This window comes from Molossus molossus, unplaced genomic scaffold, assembly GCF_014108415.1.
Source record: "Molossus molossus isolate mMolMol1 unplaced genomic scaffold, mMolMol1.p scaffold_m16_p_1, whole genome shotgun sequence".
NCBI classification, from domain to species: domain Eukaryota; kingdom Metazoa; phylum Chordata; class Mammalia; order Chiroptera; family Molossidae; genus Molossus; species Molossus molossus.
The window spans coordinates 204,171,633-204,187,674 of NW_023425344.1; the positions used below are offsets into that span (position 1 = coordinate 204,171,633).

The following is a 16,042-nucleotide window of genomic DNA, read 5'->3' on the forward strand; positions in this document are numbered from 1 at the left end:
CTCTAAAAGAAAACATAAAAAAGAAAAAAAAAAGAATAAGCCCTGGCTGGTTTGGCTCAGCAGTTAGAGCATCGGCCCATGGACCAGAGTCCCATGTTTGGTTCCTGCTAGGGCATGTACCTCGGTTGCAGTTTGTCCCTGGCCCCGGTTGGGGTTGTGTGGGTGGCGACCACTCAATGTGTCTCTCTCACATCAATGTTTTTCTCTCTCTCTCTCTTCCTCCCTCTCTTCCTCCTACTCTGTCTGAAGATAAATGCAAAAAAAAAAATGTCCTCTCAGGTGAGGATAAAAAAAAAAGAATATTCATTTGTAAAACAAGGATGTATGTCCAAAGAAGACAAAAACACTAACTCAAAAACTAAATAATAGTGCAATGAATGTCTGCACCTCCACATTCATTGCAATATTATTTACAATAGCCAAAACATGGTGGCAACCTAAGTGTCCATCAATTAATGGAAAAAGAAAAATATATACACACAATGGAATATTATTCAGTCATAAAAAAGAAACCTTGCCATTTGAGACAACATGGATAGACCTCGAGGACATTATGTTAAGTGAAATAAGTCAGACAAAGAAAAAAAATACTGTATGGGAATCTCACTTATATGGGAATCTAACTCTCCAGCCCACCCCTAAAAAAAAATACCTGAGCTTAGATACAGAAAACAGACTGCTGATTGCCAGAGATGGGGGCAGGTGAAATGGGTTAGGTGGTCCTAAAGTACAAATTCCAGTTATAAAAAATAAGTCCTGAGATGTCTGTACAGCAAAATGACTATGGTTAAAAATACTGTACTGTATATTTGACAGTTGCTAAGAGATTAGATCTTAGAAAGATCTTAAAAGAAAAAAACTTTGGCCCTGGCCAGTTTGGCTCAGCGGTTAGAGCGTCGGCCTGCGGTCCGGAGAGACCCGGGTTCGGTTCCCGCTAAGGGCGCGTACCTCGGTTGCAGTGTGTCCCTGGCCCTGGTTGGTCATGCGGGTGGCAGCCACTCGATGTGTCCCTTCACGTCAATGTTTCTCTCTCTCTTTCTCCCTTCCTCTCTCTCCCTCCCACTCTATCTGTACAAAAAAATGGAAAAATATCCTCGGGTGAGGATAAAAAAAAAAAAAAAAGAAAAAAACTTTGTAACTAGACTTATTGTGGTGATCATTTCATGAAACATACAAATATCAAATTGTTATATTATATACCTGAAACTAATATGTTATATCTCAATTTCTTTAAAAATAAAAAATAAATAAAACACAGCAAGGATGTATTCGCCCATGGGTCCAAACAAGGACCATCTCCATTTTCTAGACCTCGGTCAGTATCTTCATTCTTGCCTCAGCCTTTTACTCGACCAGATTATAAGCTTCATCACTCAGCTCCTGAGGCTGTCAGAGATGTGACTGATTTTGTAGCCTCATCAGACCAGCACACCATTGTCCTATATTACCTGATGGAGAGAGGGCTGGACCCAGCTGGAGTCTTTGGGTTGGCCATTTTAAATAATGTTACCTGAAGGCCAAATTCTTTCCTCAGATGCTTGTTTGAAGTCGCTGTAAGAGAAGGACATTATTCCATCTCTGTATTGCCTAGTAAATTTACCTGGCTAAGCGATTTACTGACTATTGTGCATAGTTTCATTTGTGAAGAGTGCTACAGGTCACTCACTCAAGCCTTGAGTCTCAATTGTTTATTACCCTTTTTGGGATAAAGTAATTTGGCCTTGAGATGCCTAATTATACCTTAGGCCTATAAACACATAGTATTGTGTCTTTTGGCTTAATTATACGATTCGGAGTGTTAACCTAATGAAATGAAGTAAATTAGCTGAGTATCTTAAGTCCACTATAATGGCCTAAACTTGAACTTTTTTGTAACAGATTCACATTGAGGAGTATTTAAATGTTGTAAACCATCGTGTGTTAACGACTCCTGTTAATAATGATGAGTTATATTATCCCCACACTTCCAGATGGTAAGTAAAATAGCCATTTATGGATCCAAAAAAGTACAAAAAAAGAAAATAACTTTTCTCATGCAGGTGAGATGACTGTAAAGACAAAATGTTATTGGCATTGTTTGTACTCAGTCTACTAATTTCAGTAGAAGTTTTGCATAAAAAGTTAATGGAAAAGATCATGTTTTGCAAATATTTTATAAATTATGTTTATTATATGAAAAAAGTTAATGGCACAATATGGACTGTAATAAAGTTTATTCTGGGTAACTTTTATTGAGTTCTAATGTTTGACATCATAACAGTGATTTCAGAGTCATATTTTGATGTAAGTCTCTTTTTTTAGTAAAATGTGTCCAAAATTCAACTCATAATGAAATGTTTTAATGCAAATCGGTTTTTAGGCTATTTGGATTACATGGCTCTTTCTTTACAGTTTTTAGCATACATGCTTTATTGTAAAAATGATTTTGGTGTCTGGGGTAAAAATATATAATGATAAGAACAACAATAATAATAAAACTTGCTTGAAATAATTATTATGTAATACATCCTAAGAGATGATTTATTAAAATTAGAATTGAGTTAAAGAGAAATGACTTTGCCTCACCTTGGACCTTCTTATATGTCAGCCTCTTGAATTTCAGTATTTGTAGATTCAGGTTTTATACTCAGCTCCAAAACTGTGGCCCATATTTGAATTGTAAATATACAGAGTAGGTCCTTAGTTGAGGTCTATAGGTTCTTGGAAACTGTGACTTTAAGTGAAACAAAGATGTGCAACAAAACCAATATTACCATCAGCTAATTGATATAAAGAAGAGTTAAGTTCCTACAGCATATTTCTGGCCACAAAAACATCAGTAAACTTCTAAGTAAAGACCCAAACAGTTCTAATATTGAACAGTGAAATAAATGTGAGCTATACATACATTTAAGGAAGATTAATAAAAACAAGTAAGGGAATTATTGTCCTATCTCTTCATTGCAGTCCAGGGGCAGGGATGGCCAGAGTCTATCCCAGCAGCTCAGGGCTCCAGGCAGGACCCACCCTGGACAGGACATCCTTCCATCACAGAGCCACTCACACCCACACTCTCAGACTGGGACAATGTAGACATGCCAGTTCACCTAACATGCATGTGTCTGGAATGTGGCCCTGGAGAAACCCATGCAGACATGGGAGGACATGCAAACTCCACACAAAGTGGCCCCAGCTGGAAATCGATTTTTTTTTCCTTCTCATCATGATATATTTCATTATAATGAAATAATGTTGAACAAAATGACATTATTTGAGGACCTGCTATATTAAGCATAAGTGAATAATATCAGACAGTAAGGTCAAGTTTCAAAAATACTGCACAAAGAAATGTGGATATATATAGACTTAGCCAAGTCCCAGCACTCAGTAGTGGGGAGCAGAACCTTGGGGTTGCATTGCACCTGTCTCCTTTTCCCCAGCATGAAGGTAGTGCCATGAGCACCCATCACCCCTAGATAGAGGCAACCTTTCCCTAGTCTGTCTAATTTTTAGTCACTTATATCTTTGATTTTTTTTATTTGGGAATAAAAATATGACTTGCAAGTAGGTTAATATACATAACCTTTTAAAATAAGAAAACTGGAGGGAAAATAATAAAAGGGATTCTTAGAGAAGAAATATTGGAGGTTACTTTACAAATTTATATAGACTCTTAGTTTAAAATCAAGAGGGCCCAACAAGGCAAGTGGAGGCCTACAGAACAGCAGCCAAGAGATCTGTTGTGGTGAAGAAAGCACGTGGTCAAAGGACGGAGCTTGCAAACAGCAAGTAAGAAAGCCTCAGAATGGAGGGGTTATGGAAAGTAAACAGGGGAAGAATCTTCTCCTGTCCTCAGTTTTCGCTTTGTTCTCTCATCTTAGCGAAGAACAGAAAGCCTGGGATATAGATTTGCAGGTTATGATAGCTGAAAAGAGGAAATTAGAGAGTAATTAATGCAAACAGAAAGGTTCTGGCAGAGACTTTGTCTTACACAATTCTTTCCCCTGATCAATGGGTGTCCTCGACCTTTATTAGAGTCTCTGAAAGAGTTAAAAGAGACATTCACTGGGGCATGGAGCTGTCTCCAGAAATGGTCCTTGGATTCTATCTTTTCTATTTAATATAATAATGTATCAATGGCCCTCCTATCATGAAGATGGGAAGCCTGGCAAGAGATGGCAGGAGCATCTCGGTCAAAGCTGCAGATGTGTGGTGCTGGTGTGGCATGCATTTTGAAAACAAAATGAGATGAGCCAAGGTCATAAACTGGAGCAAAGTCCAAAGTAGGTCTTCAAAGTAAGCAGGCCTGAGGCAGGCCCTGGGAGACCAAGTGTGAGGCTCAGGGAGAAAGAGAAGCAGCTGTAGTAGATGAAAAGGGAAAACAGGGGGTTCAGGGGTCTGACATTCTCCCAGGTAGACAGTCACACCTGGTCCTGTATTTGCAGGGGTGCCCCAAGAAGCTGTCATGAATAGATTTGGCTTAGAGTCTGCTGGGAGATTGTATGCAAAGTAAATTTATAGGATTCAGAATTCCTTCAGGTTCTCAAACCTGGGAGAATAAGACTAGCTGATTCATGGCATTTTTTCTTCTGAGGTTCCATGACAAAGCCCTTAAAAATACCCAAATAAGCCTGGCTCGTGTGGCTCAGCGGTTGAGCATCAACCCATGCACTAAGAGGTCGCCGGTTCGATCCTCATCAGGGCACGTACCTAGGTTATGGGCTCCATCTCCAGTGGAGAGCATGCAGGAGGCAGCCAATGATGTTCTCTCTCATCGTAGTTTCTAGCTCTCTCTCCCTCTCCCTTCCTCTCTCTCTAAAATCAATAAAGAAAAAAGTATTAAAAAATACCCAAATGACAAGTAATTTTTAAATTACCAATGGCATGACTTACTAAGGAACAAATTGCTTAGTCTCAACATTGGTCATGAGATCAGAGGAGAGACTTAGCTTCATGGAAGTTTTATGCTGCGACTGATGCTGGATCTTGCCTTCTATCCCACATGGCCATCAGTCAAAGAATTTGGGCATGCACCCATAATATGTGTATGTTGATTTACTTATAAATTACATATTTATTATCATATAGAGTAAATACATTATAAAATAGACCAACATCGAAATTTTTAATGAGATAAAGATGAAATAAACATTTAAAAATAATTGTTTTACTTTATTATCAGGACAAAATTTTTTTATCTTGCTAGAAAAGGTTATTAACTATCATGTTCTGGTTGTTTAATCTTGGTAATCATGATAACTTTATACTGACTGTAGCTAATATCCCAAAACGTACTCTACACTTAGGTGAGATTCAGCATTGATGCTAGTTAGATGTAAGTCCATATTTCAGCTACTCTTTCAAATAATTTTTAAGTTTTGGGGTTTTAAGGAGCTGCCTTTTCATAAATTCAATGAGATTATCGTCATTTTTACTTTCAAATGTAGCTGTGGAAAAGCTCACGTTAGAAATAAAAGTGTCAGTTTTGCCTTTTGTTTTTCTCGGATGCCTGCTTGCTATAATTATCTTACAAAAATGGTGTGATTTTTTTCAAGAATCTTTTTTCTTATTTATTTTTTTAATTAATTTATTTTTGTTACAGATGTTTCTCCTTTTTCCCCTACTGACACCCTCCTCCCATTCCTGCCCCGCTCCACCCCAACCCCAGCATTGTTGTCTATGTCCTTTGGTTATGCTTATATGCATAAGTTCTTTGGTTTATCTGTTCCTTCCCCCACACCCCTGCCCTGAAGTTTGTCAGTCTGAACCCTACTTCCATGTCTCTGGGTCTATTTTGTTCATCACCTTATTTTGTTCATTATATTCCACAAATAAGTGAGATCATGTGATACTTGTCTTTCTCTGACACCTGTCCACTTCTTCAGGCTTAGTTTAAGTTAAAAACTAAATAATATAACCTGTGAACTCACTGTATGAGTGAACTGCAGTACATTCTGATGCTTTGAAAGCAAATGTGCCAATCAGTGCTGGCCCACAGTCCGTGCCTTTGTGGCTCGGAGCTTCCCACGCAGAATGCCTCCGGAACTGCAGGTGGCGTGGCCATTTGAGAGATCCAGTGATAAGCTGAATATTAAATAATAGTAGAAAGTAATTTCTTATTTTTATGTAAATAAAAGTTCTTATACTTTCTTCACACAACCAACGGCAATGTCTTATGCATCTTCTGTTATGTGGGCACCCTACTTGAGAGACCACAGGTCAAAAGTGATGGTTCCTAAACTGTGGTTTGCAATCCTCTTCCACTAGCTTCCAGATGGGGTCCTGGAGTCTGCATTTTAACAAACACTCTTGGTATTCCTAAGGCAGACCATGTGTACTTGGAATTGCTGAGGCAAGCATGACTCCCTAGAATCAATATTCTTTTGGCCACATAGATGATCTGCCTTCTGTATGATGAAAAGCCTGGTCCTGGAAATTCTGCTCCCCTGATGCCATGAAGGGTTGGAGAAGCCTCTTGCTCTGGGATAAGCCAGGAGTGGGACTTGGCACTCTGGCTGGTAGGACTGATGAGTCTAACGGAGCCTGATGGAGGCCAAAAGTCCAGGGCAGCAGCTCCTCCTGAGAAGGGTGGCATGTGATGAACACTGTAGATCTCCGTTGCTCCTTTGACAGCAGAGCACACAGTTCCTATGAGTAAATGCAAATCAACATTGTTCAGATATGTGGGGCTTCATTCTGTCTGTGGAAACCCAGGAAATTGGGAGAGTTCATTCCAAATGACTATCCCTGGGTATACCTTTAACTATGATTTATAACAGACATAAAATAATTATCCTCCTCATTATCATGAATTTCATTATTATCAATATTTTTATAACATTTAACAGTTTGCAAAGGACTTTTTAAAAGCCTGTAAAGTAGATATTTACCCTCTCCTTTCAAAGATGTGAAAACTGAGGATCCCTTCAGCCCCAAGTCACACAGATGGTCCATGGTGAGACTCAGATTCAAGTTCAGTCAAATGTCTGCAATCTGCTATCTTCTCCACAGAGCTGCCTGAAAGACAGGAAACCTCATTTTCACAAAAGACAGTTTTCCTTTTTAGAAAGTATTGCTGAAAGGAAAATCTGGTAGTTTCGTCTAGTAGAAACAAAAACCAGTAGGTACACAAAGTGATAATAATGGATGCCAGCAAATGCAAGATTTTCCTAGCAGTCATTCAGGAAACAATGATAGTAAGGACATTATCAGAAGTGGCGTATTTTCTCCAAAGAGCTCAAAATGCTTTCACATTGTTTTCAAAATAGGTTACACTATTATCTCCACTCTGTCAATGATTCTTCTTCTATGTTAAAGTGTGGTTCTTCCTCTTATCATTACTGGCTTTCACAGACTTTATTGCTTGTGATGTCTGCTCACACAGTTCTTAACGACCAGGCTTTGCTTATTGACACCAGGAGGGTGACTTCCATCTGTACCAACACTATCGGAACTGCACAGACATCTTCATTTTATTTTCTGTTGTGCTAGTGTTTGGAGTGGGGGTGAGGGGACACGAACAAAGCTGATAAATAGTGGGAAACAGTGAGAGGGGGAAAAAGAGATTTTTGTTAAACGGTGAGAGTAGATCAGAAGATACATTTTTTTGCTCGATTATTGAAGCATCTGGGAGCCAGTCTCTTCATGGTTATTACAAGGCAGTCCACAAACCCCATTTAGAATACGGTTACATTCTAGTCATAGATACAGATGGAGAATGGGTAACATGATATTAGCACTTGGTAATCTAGGTGAAGAAAAAGTATTTTGGTGCTCATTATTCTTTCAGTTTTTCTGTGGGTTTGAATTTTTTTAAACAAAAAATAAAAATTTAAAAAGTATAAAATAAAAAACAACTGGAAAGACATTTGCAGCAGATATGATACCAAAATTACCAGTATTCTTAAATACAAAGAGCTCTTGACATAGGCAAAAGGACATCAACAGAAAAATGCAAATAGCTAGTATATATGTGAAAAAATATTAAAAATATTTAATCTCACTGGTAAACAGGGAAATGCAAATTAAACAATATATTACTTCTTTTTCTTTTCGATTTAACAAAACAGATCACTTAAGCCACCCTAATCCTCAAGGCCCGTATGGTGGCAAGCAGGACGGGCATACATTTATATTCCTAGTGAAGGTATAAAGTTCTTAAAGGCTATTTTCAAAATATGTGAGAAGATGTTTTTAATTATTATTTTTTAATTTAAGTAGTTTTACTTCTAGGAATTTATCCTAGGAAATAAGGAGTGATATTCAGGAATCTTTGTATACATGTATTAATTTCAGTGTTGTATCTAATACCAATAAATTTGAAAATACCTTAAATGTTAACAGTAAAATAATGATTACCTCCATACACATTTATATGTGTGTTATAGGTCTACTAAAATGAATATTTTATATATATATGTGTGTATATATATCCAATAAGTTTTAATGACATGGAAAAACTCTCACAGTGTATGTTGAGGGGAGGGAAAGCAAGATACAACACTGTATTTCAGTGAGAATTTGCTTATACATACTCCACAGAGGTAAAGGCTTCATAAGAAATATACTGAGTTTCACTTCTAGGGAGATGGTGTAGACTTACCCTATTCCTTCTTCTAAGTACAACTGAAAACTCTGGACATTATATATAAAACAAAGTTAAGACATTGAAGGATAAAGGTAGACTAGTTAGGGACCTTGGGACACAAAGAATATAATGGTGAGGTCCTTGGATTTTTCTTTTTTTTTACACATCCCATAATTGACCTGCATTATTTTCCTTTTTTCCGAAGGATTTCTTTTAACATTTCTTGCAAGACAGGTCTCAGTGTTTGTTTGTTTGAGGATGTGATTATTTCCCCTTCACTTTTGAAGGATAATTTCACTGGATACAGAATTCCAGGTTAGTGGGGTTTTTCTTTCCATACTTCAGATATTTCCTTCCAGTCTCTTCTTGCTTGCATGGTTAATAAGGAGGAGTTCAATATAATTCTCATCCTTGTTCTTCTATAGGTCAGTTGGTTTTTTTCTCTGTCTTCTTTCAAGACTTTCTCTTAGTCGTTGGTTCCCTAGTTTGAATATGACATGTCTAAGTTTAGATTTTTATTTTGGTATTTATCCTGCTTGGTATTCTCTGAGCTTCCTAGACTTGTGGTTTAGTGTCTGTCACTAATTTTGGAAAATTCTCAGCCATTATTACCCAAATATCTCTTCTGATTCTTTCTTCTGTACTGACATCCTCATCATGTATATGTTACATCATTTACAATTGTCCTATAGTTCCTGGATGTTCTGTTCTGTTTATTCAGGTTTTTTTCTCTATGTCAGTTTTGGAGTTTATATTGACATTTCTTCAAACTCACTGATTCTTTCTTTGCATGTGTCCAGTCTGTTGATAAGCCTATCTAAGGCAGTCTTTATTTCTCAGTGTTTTAGATTGCTAACATTTTCTTTTCCTTTGGTTTTTTTATTTTTACATTTTATGAAATTAATTACAGATCAAGTGTTTCTAGTGAAACTTTATCATGCTAATTGAGATGTGTCTAACATTTCCTTTTGATTCTTTCTTAGAGTTTTCATCTCTCTGTTGAAATTACCCATCTGTTCTTGCAAGTTGTCCGTTTTTTCCACTAGAGCCCTTAGCATATTAATCTTAGTTATTTTATTTTATTTATTTTTTTAATCCTCACCCGAGGACTTTTTTTTTTTGCATCTTTATCTTCAGATAGACCAGGAGGGAGAGAAGGAAGAAAAGAGAGAGAGAAACATCGATGTGAGAGAGACACATTGACTGGCTGCCACCCACACGACCCCAACCAGGGCCGGGGACAAAGTGCAGCCGAGGTACATGCCCTTAGCAGGAACTGAACCCGGGACTCTCCAGTCTGCGGGCCGACGCTCTAATCGTTGAGCCAAACCGTCCAGGGCTAATCTTGTTATCTTAAATTCCTGGTCTAATAATTCCAAAATCTGTTATATCTGAATCTGATTCTGATGCTTGCTTTATCTCTTCAGACTTTTTTTTTCTTTTGTGTTGATTTCAGAGAGAGGAAGGGGGAGGAAGGGGTAGAGAGAGAGAGGAAGGAAGAGAGAGAAACACTGATGTGAAAGCATTGCCTCCACATGCGCCCAAACTGGGGATCAAACCTGCAACCCTGGCATGCGCCCTGACCGAGAATCAAACTCACCACCTTCTGATATACGGGATGACATTCCAACCAACCGAGCCACACCAGCCAGGGACAGACATTTTTTTCTTCCTTTCAGCACGCTTTGTCATTTTTTGTTGATGTATTAGGTAATAGGAACTGAGGTAACTAGGCCTTCTTCTCAGTTACGCTGTGTTTACTGTCTGTTATAACTGGAGGTCTCTGAGGCTTCCATTTCCTCCGCTGTCTGTTTTGTCTCCCCTGTTGTCTTTGGGTTTCCCTAGAAACTCCTTTCTAAATAGAGTCTGAGCCTTGCAGTTTTTCGTCTGTAGTCCTCTGTTATACAGAGGCTCTATAGATAGTATGTTAGGGGGAAGCATTCGATAATCCTATGATTAGTTCTCAGTCTTTTAGTGGGTCTATGTCCCTGGATTGTTACCTTCACTAGTTTTTCTTGGCATTTTCCCCCTTAGGTGAGACAGGAGGACCAGAGGAGGCTGGAGTTAGCTAACTGCCCTTCTTCAGATCTGATAAGGCTTTGGTAAAATAGCTTTCCTAGAGATCTTGCCTTCATTACAAAGAACAGAACTCTCTGGGAGTATTTTGAAATAGTTTCTTTTCCCTTCTCCCTACTGGTAGCATGAGGGGATTTTTCTCTCCTTTTTACCATGAGAACATATTGGGGCTCCTGGAGGTAAAACTCATGAAAGTATAGGGTCCCCCTAAGACTTGGCCCCTAGGAGTTTTTTAACTTTCCAGCTAATTCACAGAGCCTCCAGTGTTGCATCTGTTGGAGTTCAAGCGCTCTTGCCAGTACAGGCTTCAGCAGCAGCTTCTGCTCGTGGTCGTTACCTGCCTCTCTCTCCAGCGTTCAGGGCCACAAGCAGTTCTCCCTATGATCTGAATTCTCTGATGGATCCAAGAAGAGTTGTTTTGGGTTTCTTCACCCTTTTATCTTGTTGTAAGGTTGAGAGTGATAACATCCTAGCTCTTTACATGTTGGGTAAAACCAGAAGTCCATAAATTACTTTCTAATGTTAATTTTAGACAAATGGGTATCACAGTGGAATCAAGAGATTAAGTCATTGATGGTTGACTTTTATTGATCTTAATTATGTTAACCATGTTAAAGAACTACTCCCAAATTAAAAGTTGGAAGTCATATATACACTCACTCTTACATCTTTATTTTGTTGTACATTGTTCTTTCACGGACCTGCCCACTGCTTAATAAGGAGGACCTTTAACCACCTTTGATCCTTAGGTCTTTGCAATATATAAAATAGTAGAGGTTTAAAGAATGTAAGTATAAAGTGGTTCAGGGGACCAGCATTTTGAATATATTTAACATCAGCTACCCTGTGATTTGGTTTTATTAAACAAAGTGAATCATATTGTATTTTTCTTTACCAAGAAATGTTTTATAATGCAGTAATTATGTCAACGTGTGTCATATAAACTCAGCCAGACATAGAGTTTTCTATTCATGCTATAATGGTGTTTATCAGACTTGGAAATTCACATGCTTAATAAACAATTACAGTTTTATAGAGGTAAAAATACTAAAGATTGTTCTAATTTATTATAATTACCAACAGAATATTTCCTGTAAAATCTAATTTAAGTAGGATGTCTTGTTTTTAAATTACAATTTGTGAAGCTTTTAAGATAGCAAATTTGATTTTAAATTCTTTTTCCTCACTAGGTTGCTTCCAGCTATAATTGATCAGAAATCATTTATTTTACCTTCAGAATCTGAGGGTAAACTTTGGCAACCCCAAAGACAGCAGAGCACATTTCCACATGTCTTTCCAAAAATAAAGGTAAGAATAGAGAAATCCATAGAAACAGAGGGGAGATTAGTGGTTGCTAGAGGCTGGGAGGAGGAGAGAATGAGGAGTGACTCTAATGAGTATCAAGTTTCTTTGAGGATGATAAAAATGTTCTGGAATTAGCCCGGCTGGTGTGGCTCAGTGGTTGAATGTCAACCCATGCACCAAGAGGTCGCTGGTTCAATTCCCGGTCAGGGCACATGCCCAGGTTGTGGGTCAAATGCCCAGTGGGGGGCATGCAGGAGGCGGCCAATTGATGTTCGTCATCGATGTTTCTATCTCTCTTTCTCTCAAATCAATAAAGAAAAAAATTTTTTAATGTTCTGGAATTAGATAGTGGCAATGACTGCGCCGCTCTATAAGTATACTAAACACCATTGAATTGTACCTTTTAAAAGGGAGAATTTGCCCTGGCTGGTTTGGCTCAGCAGTTAGATTGTTGGCCTGCAGACCAGGGAGTCCTGGGTTCAGTTCCTACTAAGGGCACGTACCTGGGTTGCAGTTTGTCCCCGGCCCCGGTTGGGGTCGTGTGGGTGGCAACCAATTGATATGCCTCTCTTACATCAATGTTTCTCTCTCTCTCTTCCTCCCTCTCCCCCTCCCCCTCCCACTCTATCTGAAGATAAATGCAAAAAATAGCCTCAGGTGAGGATGAAAAAAATAAATAAAAGGAGAATTTAAGGTATTTGAACTATATCTCAATAAAGCTGTTAGAAAAAAATTAAGAGTAAAGGTAGGAAATTTGCTTTATGTCTAAATGAGAAAACATGTCATTGTTTTTTCAGATGTTTATGGCATGGTTAATTTCTCTGACAAGAGTTTTCTTCAGAAAGCAAAATAAATAAAAACAGAATGCCTTCAAATTTTTAAACAGAGACCTACAAAGAAAGTTTTCAAGTGGCAAGAATAGAGCTCAGAAGGTTTCTGACTTTGCCTCCTTAGGGTGTTCTTTCAGTTTGACTCCTGTTTCCTCCCTGACTCCCCAAAATTCATAATAGCTCACTTCTTTTGAGTACCAGGTACTGTGGTCAGTGCTTTGGGAATACTAACTTATTTAACCTTCAGAACAATCCTAAAAGGAGCTGTTATTATTACCTTTATTTTATTGTTGAAGACACCAAGGTACAAAATGTTAAAGAAACTGACCAAGACAACACAGCTACTAAGGGTCAGAGACAGCATTGTGTACCCAGAAATGCAGGGATCCAAAGCTGTGGTACCCTTTAAAAAATAATAGCTTTATTGAGATATAATTTATATACCATAAAACTCACTGTTTTAAAAGTGTTTGATTCAGTGGTTTTTAGTATATTCACAGAGTTGTGCAGCCAACACATGGTACCCTTTTTATAATTGTTTATATTAGCCTGTATTTTCCCTTCATCATACTTACCACAATTTGTAATTAGATATTAAATTGTATGATTTTTTAAAATGTCTGTCTGTCCACTAGATTATAAGGAGGGCAGGATCCATGTCAGTTTGTTCATTGCTCTACAGTTCTAAGGGACTCTCAATACATGTTTGTTGAATGAATAAATGAAACCAGTACAGTGACTTCTAAGGAAATACTTACTCATCCCCGTGTAAAATACTAGTCCAGGCCGTGTTCCCAAAGCAGCCTGCTCCCAGCTTTCATTGTACTTGTTACACTGGGTTTGTTCAGCCGCTCTGTGGAGTACTTCCGGTGTGCCAAGGAGGTCAGAGGCAGCTCGAATGAACAACTCGGACCAGGTCTCTGCTTTCACAGAGCTTACATTCTAGCAGGGGTTTGGGGATGGGAAGACAGCCCATTGCTAAGAAGATACCAGATAATAATAAAGGTTTTCATGAAAAGAGAACACTATGAAAGGGAGCTTAAACTTCTTATCTTCCTTACCATTAAGTGTCTGCTTCAGTTAAATTTGTATTATTTTGCCAAGAATCTCAGGAGGGCCACCGCTGGTCCACCAGGGAATGATCTGAGATCTCTGGTTTATAAAAACAATAAAATAAAATATGTGAAATTAGGACTGTTGTCAAATGTATAGTTGCTTTATTATTGTGTCTGTCTTTAGGAAAAACAAAACTGTGGCCAGAAATTTATTTTCCCAATAGAGTTTTGAATGCTGGCCAATGATTATAAAGATAGGGAATCTTCTGTGCTGAGTATAACCCCGGGTTCTTTGAAATGCTGTGAGCTTGGGTGAGCTTCATTTAGAAAGGGGAAAAGACTGTTTCCCGTCCTGATTTTACCTCCAGCACTTGGATCCCTATTGTTTTATTTCTAATATCAGCGACATCTGCTTAAAAATGCATAACCGCTGACACAAAGGATAGCCCGAATTTCACATTGTAAAGTCAATGCCAAGCAGTGCTGTTTCCCCAGCTGTTCCAGCAAGCCTGCTGCCCCAACTCAAAAGCTTGTATTATTAAGCGGTAGTGAAATCCAACTGGGATATTACCACCTTTAATTGCCCATAGCCAACCTTTTAGACTAGGTAAACCCCAGTTGCTTCTTTAAGCTCCAAAGTTGTTAGCTGTTTTTGGACTTCCATTTTACAGCAAAACATTTCAGTGATAAACAGGAGTCACTCCATTGTAATTAAGCATAATAACTAAGAATTGTTTATTCATTTTTTCTTTTTTACATTTGAAAAAGCCATATTCTGATGGAGTTTCTTTATAGTACATCTTAGCTCCCTATCCACACCAGCCCAAACCGTCTCTGGGGCACCGTGGGCACATGTGCTCCTAACAGTCAAGGAAAGGGTTTGAAATAAAAACAACAAAAGATAAGGAAGGAGGAGGAAGAGAAGGAGAAAAAGCTTATAGGCCAAGAGACTATTTGATTTCCTTGTTGTGTCTGGCAAGTTAAGTCCAAAGGCAATTTGAGAATAGAAATTTCTAAACTGTTTAGATCAAAGGACCCACTTAGAAGCATGATAGAGTTGGTATGGTTGTGGAGCTGGGAAAATAAAGCCATCTGACTGCTTGAGAGTTATTCTCTGTATTAATTCCATAACAGGGATGCTTTATCAAGCAAACACACATAAGTGTGTGATTTAATAAGATGCAGCCATGTGCAACACCTGTGTCTTAGATGGAAAGAAGCTTTAATTTTGTGAAATGGGATCTAATTGAGAAAGTGATTCTCAAAATTTAATTCAAGCCCAAGTTTTGATGATTTTTGACATGAGGAACCATAGGTGAGAGATCAAAGGCAAAAACGTCAGGGCAAGTTAGGGTTGCATCACAGACTTTCACTGTGAGTTATACATCACGTAACATCGGGGTGGGAAATTTTGCTGATGAGCTGGCTGCTGGACTTGACAGAATAGAGCAGGGAGAAGGAGCCAACCACTGTGGTCTGTCTTCTTATTAAAATATAAGGTCCACATTTTTTCCCTTTTTGTGGCTCAGTGGTTGAGCATCGACCCATGTACCAAGAGGTCGCCGGTTTGATTTCCGGTCAGGGCACATGCCCAGGTTGTGGGCCCGATCCCCAATGGGGACATGCAGGTGGTGGCCAATGTTCTCTCTCATCAATGTTTCTATCCCCCTCTCTCTCTTCCTTCCTCTCTCTCTCTAAAAATCAATAAAGAAAAAAAAATTAAAAATAAAATAAAATGAACATATCCCTACTTACCACAATACCATTATCACACCTAAAAAAAATTAACAATAATTCTTGAATACAGTAAATACCTAGCTCATATTCAGATTTCCCCAATTATCTCCCAAATCGCTTCTCCTGCTGTTTTATCCAAACCCAGATCTGCTAAGATTTTTCAATGCATTTGATTACTTTATTTCTTAAGTCTCTATTAATCTAAAGCAGAGAGACTCTGTTTTGTTCACTGCTATACCCAGTGCCCCGCCTGATCTCAATAAATGACAACATAACGGTTAAAAGTATGGACTCACATCCTGTACTTTGGCAAGTCACCTAACCTCTCTGTGCCTCAGTTTCTTGTCTGTAAAATGAGCATAATGATAGTACATATAGGGCTGTTGTAAAGATAAATAAATTAACATATGTAAGTGTTTATAACAGTGCCCCATATGTGGTAAGCGTTACAGAGGTGATAATTATTTTTATTA

At 38.3% G+C, this 16,042-nt stretch overlaps 1 protein-coding gene across 1 annotated transcript in view; it reads left to right on the plus strand.

Moving 5' to 3' along the window:
• Positions 1-16,042, plus strand: part of LOC118642574 (IQ domain-containing protein H-like) — a 41,220-nt gene that overhangs the window by 9,727 nt on the left and 15,451 nt on the right. The window contains exons 3-4 of the mRNA XM_036280456.1: positions 1,879-1,973; positions 11,833-11,950. Coding sequence (XP_036136349.1) covers positions 1,879-1,973; positions 11,833-11,950 — 213 coding nt within the window. The remainder of the gene's footprint in view (positions 1-1,878; positions 1,974-11,832; positions 11,951-16,042) is intronic.